Genomic DNA, 8,393 nt, shown 5'->3' with positions numbered 1-8,393 from the left:
AAATCACTAGATTAAATGAAATCTACAGAAACATGAGAAAAGTAAAGGATAACGTAGATAACAGAATCAATGTAAACAATGCAAGAGACATAAAATATAACCTAAAAATATACTCAGCCATTTGATATTTTCAGGGAAACTGTTTCATGGTCCTGGTCCTCAATCTGAATGGGCACAGCCACAGTCCCAGACACATGGGGACAAACTGTTCAAAGACACTAGTAGCCTATTTCATGAATTGCTTAAAGCCTTTTACAGAGAACTATTCTTTCAGACGCATCTTTCAACTAATTTACTGACAGCTTCAAACTCTAAATTGCTAAACATTGCTCGGGAAATAAATCCAGGTCTAGTATTTATACTGATACATGCAGTCTTCATGGAAAGACCTGCCTGATGTTACCTGTGAGGATAAACTCAGGACAACGCACACCCATGGCATCAGTCAGTGGGCGTGGCTATTCTGCGTTGCGTCATGGAAGTTGTTTAAGAACGTTCCATCGAAATCAGGGGAAGCTCGCCATCTTTGAAGACGACTAGTCGGAGGAAATTTCCAGTTTCTTTGTAAATAAATTTGAAATAACCAATAAACCTACTCTTTCATACCTTATTATTGGCAGGAGGAAGGTAAGACCGACTTTGGAACACATCCAATTACTACTATATCCTGTTACCTGCTGTATAATGTACTTCCCTGATGTAAGCTAACGTTAGCCAGTTAGCTTTTCCGAAATTCGACGTCTCGCCAACATGGCAGATCCTTATCTGGTTTAAATAGCTTCGGCTAGCTACGGACGACAATGTAATTCCTCGGATATTGTACTCTGGCAAATTTGGGAACAACGCTGGTAGTCACAACTCGCAAAATTGGTTGTCACACAAGCACGTTTATTATAATAAGCTTACATACGTTAAGCTGATCGAAGTAACGTATACGATAATGTTGTGGTGTGGGTGGCTAATATGGTTAGCATGCTCGACGCTCGACGGGCCTTGGGAACGAGATCAAGCCAACATTCGACGACTTTCTACTTTCTCTTTAGGTTATCCATTTGAGTATCCATAATCATAGTCCTAAACAAAGCAGTAGTTGAGTTGTGGGTTACTCTAAAAGTGAAATACGACAGTTGATCAAATATGGAAGTTGTTGTGCACGATCGTGAAAGGTTAAAGACCGTCACAGGTAATCAAATCGTAGTGGAAACGTCGACACTAACGTTACGTGGGCCTCAAGTCAAAACTTGTTTGCCTTTCGTGCTCTGTTAACATGTAATCAATTAATGTGTAGCAGTGTAGCGTTTAGGAGAGGGAATAGACCAAGAGTCAAGTCTTTTGTTTACAGTTGGGTCTTGCAGGCTTGCGTTGCGCAATCGGTGTTTTCCCCTATTTTTTTTTGGTTCGCTTTCAGCCTCGTCATTATGAAAAGCAAGGTGTTTGACTTGTGAGAGTGCTGAAACCACCGACCATTTCAATTTCGATGTATTTTCACGAATAATAATTTGACTTACATATTTAGAGAAATACCCATGTTTGTCCGACCAACAGACCAAAACGCAAATATGTTTTATATACATTGATCAATAGAGAAAAGCTGTAAATCCTAACGTATCAGAAGCTGAAGCCAGAGATCGTCATTTTTCATGGAAAATGTTCGTTGTAGATTAAATGTTAGTCTCTCATTAGTTGACTGATTGTTAACTGAATTAATTATTTACCCTTGCTGTTATTCAAGCCCCACTGCGGCTGGATGGTCACATTTGATGCATGATGTGTTTTGTGCATTAGGACAGGGATGTCTTGCAAGCATCCGATTTTGTAATGCTGCACCTGAGCCCATAATTTGAAGAATTTGCAGTTTGCAGATTGATATAAACAGAATTGAATGTCTTTAAACACTCAATGGATTTCCAAGTTCTGGTTTTTTGACATGCCTCTTCATCTTTTTCAGATGCGCCACTCAAAACGAATGCGCTCCCCAGGTGTCTGGCTCGACGAGTACAGCTGGGAAGAGAGAATGGAGTGTAGCAAACGTAGGAAACGAGATTCGCACAGCAGCGAAAGAGAAAATAAGTCCAGAAGAACCCAACGTCACAACAAGACATACGAAGGGTAAAAAAAAAACCTATCCTTATATACTGTGTGAAACATTTACTCATATTCTAAGATGTTTTCTAAGATGTTTATTTTTATCAAGTTACACATTTTCACTGAGTTGAACAATATATAAACAGCTAGATTATGTGATGGAGTATGGGGTTTCTTCAAGTCTTGGATACACTAAAGATTTATTTACCTGTATTATATTCTGTCGATCTGCAGAAATGCTGTTCAAGTCTATAAATTATCTTGGCACAAAAAAGGCAGTAATGACATTTGTTCAATTGGGATCTCACCATTTACAAATGCAGATCAGATAGTATTTTAAAGATGGTAACTATGCAACCTATTGAAACATTATTAGATAAGGCCACTTACACTGTTGCTAGGTGGCTTGTGTTGCCACATTCTGCGATGACCATCCAGTTAGGCTGGTAAGGCTTCAAGTTTGTAAACAACTCCTGTTACCCTTAGAGTATAACACAATTAATTTGCAATTACAGTGTCATCTGGTGAAGTTATGTGAAATGTTAATATTTTGCAATTCTAGATTTTGTGGTTGGGTTTGATGACCTATGGAGTTACATTTGATGTCTCCAGATCTACTCTAATTTTAATTCTGTAGAGGGGCAGACCTCTTCTTGGATGACAACTGACACCGCCAGGGTGCTAGGGCCCACAGGGTTTCTTGGTCTTTAATAGATGCTTAGAGGCTAACATGGCCTGCTGGAAGTGATTGGAAACCTTATAAGCAGACCTACCCATAGTGACGAAACTTGAGGATACTTTAGAGCAAGTCATATTTAAGGATCTATTGGAGTAATATGAATTTTTATGTAAGTAATAAACACATTTTTCCAATCTGAGTTTCCCATTTGCAGAAATGATACCGCACAGATGTTCACTTCTGGCATACAGAGCACTGCAGGTGTAGAATCACAGATCGAATTATGCACTATCAGGTTGTGGCGAAAAGCTTTCAGCAACTTTCAATGCCTCACACTTTAACCCTGCCAATTTGGCTCTCCGTCAAGGTGAATGGATTTTCAGCAAGGCATGCTTGGGTTGCCAGAGAAGACAGCTGTATAAATGTTAAAATTGCCCAAATGTGTGGCATTACATGTTGGCATTTGTGTACTTGCAAAAGTACTATTTGCCCAGTGATAATCTGTTAATAAAATGCTTTCTGAACTGGAGCCTCTCATTGAACAGAATGTTTGGGGTTTGGTGGCTGTAAATCAGTGTGTTGCTAATTACAAATGTTACATAAAAGGCACAGGGGATAGGGTGTCAGGCAATAGGCGGACCATTAACACCATCATATACACCCTTCATTTCAGAGCTTGATCGCAGACAAGGAGCTAGACTGTTCTGGCCTGTCCTATCATTTCTAGTCCCTGTTTTTGATCTGTGTCCTGTTTTTGTCTTTTTTGACTGCAGGCAGTACCTGGAGACCCGCAGTTTGAACCAGAGGCTGGACTCTCGGGAAAGACAAAGTGTGGACATGACCTGTGAGGAAGACAGCCATGAAGGCACCTGCAAGGAAAGAGACCGGGACTGGCACCACTACAGCAAGTCTTCTGGGCGTAGTGGGCGCAGTGGTCGCAGCAGGCGAAGCAGCCGCAGGCACAGAGACAGAAGGCGCAGGCGTAGCCCATCTCGCCACAGGTCCCCCTCGGTACGAGAACTTCCTTCTCCCCTGTATCCCCCTCTCCTGTCTTTACCACCAAATCGAATGGGTCATTATCACTGGTGTTTAGCCAATGCTTTACACCTATCTCTATGTCTCTCTGTATCTCTCTGTGTGCTCTACTCTTCACTATTAAGCATGATTTCCAGTAAGGGGTAGGGTTACTTTGGGGCTCAGGAAGTAAGGGATTGTGAGTGTTTTTAGATTTGCAAGAGAAAAGTGGACCCAGTATTTGTGCTGAAAACATATTGGGCAATAATGGGGCGTGTTAGTAAAGAATTAAGTTGTATTGGAAGAGTTACAAACAACCACATGTAGAAAGACTGTAATCAATCAAGTTCAGTTTTTTTCTGTACTACTCTGAGAAAGTCTCTCATCTGAAAATCTTGTTGCCATGTTTTTCTTCTGTAACACACACTATGTGGTGGCTGGCGCCCAATTTCTCCTACGGGGCTGAATTTGAATTTGCTGCTCCGTCCATTCGCCTGGCGGTGTTACTGAACGGGCCGAATCTATGCACCCCTACACCTCCCCCCCTTGGCCTGGTTGAATGAATGACGATGTCGCATTGTGATGGCCTGGTGCTGGCTGACTGATGGGTTATTGATGTGATGGCGGATTGCGGCGGTTCCGGTGCAGAGGAGGAGCCATCACCGCAGGAGCAGGAAAAGATCCAGGAGTGTTGAGGATGATGGCGAGGGTCACCTCATCTATCACAGTGGAGACATGCTGAGAGCGAGATGTATAGAATATATACCTTTTTTTTTTACTGTTGTTCACACTTTGTCACTCTCACTCTCTTGTTGTCTGGTTTTTATTTCCAAACATTAATTTAGAGGCTGAAGTATTTGGGCCAATAGACTTAATTGTTTTTGGTTAGATATTGCTTGTCAGTGTTAACATATTTAGCATTGAGTTGTATGCCAGTGTTCAGAGGCCTGTTTATAGTAGTGTAGCTAAAACAGAGCAATGTTACATCAGGCAGTGAACCAGCCAAAGGACAGTGCTTCACCTTGTCAGTGCTGTGTTTCTAACTTCAATTCTCTATTCTCTGTAGATGAGATTGTGTGTACTCTAGGAGAGGGTGCCTTTGGGAAGGTTGTTGAATGCATTGATCACACTAAGTAAGTATGAATCTGAAAATAATTCCTGAAGCTTAATGTTTAAGATATTACTATTCTCACTCTTTCTCCATTTTGAGATAGTCAATATATTTTATATTGTGTTTCCAGTGATGGAGCTCGAGTGGCTCTGAAGATCATTAAAAACATAGACCGCTACCGCGAGGCAGCTATGTCTGAGGTAGAGGTGCTTGAACAGTTGAAGTCCCTTGATTCTGATAAGAGATAGTAAGTCAATCCACAATATCTTCATACCAAAAAAAGCCTGATGTGTTATTACAGATGAATTTGCCAAGAAAGAAACTAACGGAGAATCTGCTTCCTCCCCTTTTAGTGCTTGTGTTCATATACTGGACTGGTTTGACTACCACGGCCACATTTGTATTGCCTTCGAGCTGCTCGGCCTCAGCACCTATGATTTCCTCAAGGAAAACAACTTCCAGCCTTTCCCTGTAGAACACATCAGGCACATGGCATACCAGATCATCCAAGCTGTGCGATGTGAGTAATGGACACATGCATCCACAGAAAATACACTGATTAAAAAAAAAAAACAGCTTGGTTTGAAACGTATGTGGTCTTATCTTCCAGTTCTGCATAAGAACAAGCTGACGCACACAGATCTGAAGCCTGAGAACATTCTCTTCATTGATTCAGTCTATGATATGGAGTACAACCCAGAAATGGTAAGCGTCCTAAATATTTAGCCATAAAAGTCATACCTGCAAGTCACAAACTTCTTGTGTGTGCCAGCAGCTGTGTAAGTAGCATCATTTTTATATTTTTTGTCCTCAGAAACGAGACGAACGAACACTGAGAAACCCAGACGTGAAAATTGTGGACTTTGGTAACGCCACATATGAACATGAGCACCACACCTCTGTGGTGTCGACACGTCACTACCGTGCTCCTGAGGTCATTTTAGGTAAGGTGATGTTTTAAAGCACTGAAGCTTTAAATTGGCCCTTTAGTGGTGACTTGTTACTAAGTTAACATTGTCTCTTTCAGATCTGGGCTGGGACCATTCCTGTGATGTCTGGAGTGTAGGCTGTATACTCATTGAGTACTACCTCGGATCTACTCTCTTCCAGGTAGGTGGTAGTAGAGAATGTAATGAAATCAATGCTGTGATATTACAATGACAGTTGTCAAGACCAATGATATTGTTTTTCTCCTTCAGACCCATGACAGCAAAGAGCACCTCGCTATGATGGAGAGAGTCCTAGGACCCATCCCCCCAAACCTCCTGCAGAAAACCAAGTAAGTGTACCACTACTATCTGGCCTATTCTGTGGAGAAAAGTAAATTACTTCCAAATGCTTTTATAAGACCACCTGACCGTGAGCTCCATATGGAGTTAATTTAATTGTTGTGATTTGTAAACATTTGAAATAACTGTTGTACAGGAGAAAGCGCTATGTTCACCGTTGCAAGCTTGACTGGGATGTTCACAGCTCTTCAGGGAGATACGTCAGGAAACACTGCAAACCCCTCAAGGTAAGAGGAATAATACTCAAGGCAGACACATACATTAAGAATCACACCTGTAAATGCACCTGTATTACTCATATGATTTTAAAAATACATCTTCAAACAACTCAAACTACAGTGTTTATTTGTTGGTGGCCATCCATAAATCTAGTGCTAAATAATTTGAGTATTATCCAAACTGCAATATGGCTAAGTGTTATAAAATATGTCACAACAAACCATTTAGATGAAAAGTTGTGGTCCTACTGAAGCTAAGCTGGCCCAAACGTATCCTAATTATCTGTTTTACAATACATGAAAAAGATCACATTTAGATTGATCCTTGAATCTTATTCATGGGAAGATTTTAGACCAGCCCATTTCCCAAAGTCTTATCCTTTTTAACAACTGTGAACTACTTTCTCAGAAATATGTTAAGTATAATATAAATTAGTCTCATTGAAAAGCAAAATTTGAGCATCACCAGACTGGTATGTAGCGCAGGGCTTTCCTGTGTTTTGCCCCCCTTGAACATGCTTTTTATAATTGTAGTTCACGCATGTAATATAGAACTACATTTAAATATATTGAGACTGATCTACAATTGTCCTTCCTTTCCCATCAGCATTACATGATGTCTAAGAGCGACGACCACCAGCAGCTGTTTGACCTGATAGAGAAAATGATGGAGTATGACCCAGCTAAGCGCCTCAGTCTGGAACAGGCCCTTCAACATCCCTTCTTCTCCTGCTTCCGCAAGAGCAGCAACAGTAGCAAGAGCAGTAGCAAGAGCAGCAGCAAATGCAGCAGCAGCAGCAGCAGCAGCAGAAGAAGAAGACGCAGCAACAGTAGCAGCAAAAAAGACTGAACTCCTGAACCTGTAAACCTCTGACCTGTAACCTCGGTCAGGCCTCGGCTGTCAACATGACATTTATCACGGTGCTCTGTGCCAGCCTCTACTTCCTGACTCTCCAGGAGAGGTGTACCTTAACTGACTGCATCAGTCCACTGCCCTGCTTTGCTGTGTCCTGTCCCAAGCCTGTGTGTTTCTTAGTCTGACTCATCAACGCTTTATGTTTTCATCTGTGGCATGTTTTGATGTAATGAATCCCCACCTCAATGGATTTCTATTTATTTGCCATTGTAATTTAATTTGTAGCTTCTAAGCGTATGCTGGTGGAGCTGTTGGTTTTATTCATAAGTGTGTCTGTTCTCTCTATGCATTGTCAAGTTGGGGGAGGGTTAGCAGGATAATTGTTTTACCCTGCATCAGTCTCGCCAGTTACTTATTCAGCATCGTTGGATGTTAAAAATAAAATAAAAATAAGCTATTGCGGGCAGAAAATTGTTGTACATAAAATTTGTTACTATGTTTGTTTTTTCACTGACTGGAAATGTAACTTTTGCAGTATCATGTACATTTTCTCAATAAACTTGAATAGATGACAGAAGTGTGTCTTTGTGTTTAAACTGTGGAGCCCGTTGGGTGCAGTAGCGGCATTAAACCGCAGGAGGGCAGTAAAAAGCTTTCATACGGCTGCATGAGTCTACCGCCTGAAATAACATCAGCCGTCCCACGTTTAGTAGTAACTTAAATGGTATTAACCTTAAATACGTATCAAATAATGTTGAGAAAATTCTCAAACTGTTTTTATCGTAAAACGTTTTGCTGTTGAGGTTTTAGCCTCGAGAGTTTTAAACGAAAAGTAATAAAACAGCATGAACATTTGCACTATTTCAACTGTCAAAACAAAATGATCAGACTTCAGCCCACTCAATTAAAATATTTTTTTAAATTAAAACCTCATATATGAAGAAGCAATGTGGGAACATCAATAAGTCTTTCAAAGTGATTTGAATTAAAGTGTCAGTGTGTTTACGGATCACAGTTACGGGCAACACATTAATAAGGCGCGTCGTCATCAGTGACCTTTACACTTCTTAATACAACAAGGTTTGGGGAAAAGCTGGTGTCAAACTGCGCCTGATGCGCTCCTTTGCGATCAGAAGTCGGC

General features: G+C 40.9%; 1 protein-coding gene across 1 annotated transcript; it reads left to right on the top strand.

The window, feature by feature from the left end:
• Positions 1–496: 496 nt before the first annotated feature.
• clk4a (CDC-like kinase 4a) lies at positions 497–7,829 on the top strand. The gene is made up of 13 exons (XM_084353602.1): positions 497–627; positions 1,949–2,109; positions 3,538–3,775; positions 4,427–4,529; positions 4,845–4,911; positions 5,020–5,136; positions 5,243–5,409; positions 5,500–5,594; positions 5,704–5,833; positions 5,917–5,999; positions 6,089–6,168; positions 6,315–6,405; positions 7,004–7,829. Exons 2-13 carry the CDS (start codon positions 1,949–1,951, stop codon positions 7,244–7,246), a joined length of 1,575 nt encoding a protein of 524 aa, XP_084209728.1. The 5' UTR covers positions 497–627; the 3' UTR covers positions 7,247–7,829.
• The last annotated feature ends 564 nt before the right edge of the window (positions 7,830–8,393 follow it).

Source organism: Pagrus pagrus (genome assembly GCF_965226575.1).
Source record: "Pagrus pagrus genome assembly, chromosome: 5".
Lineage (NCBI taxonomy): Eukaryota > Metazoa > Chordata > Actinopteri > Spariformes > Sparidae > Pagrus > Pagrus pagrus.
The sequence above is the reverse complement of the archived record's forward strand: the minus strand, read 5'-3'. Positions and strand labels throughout refer to the sequence as shown.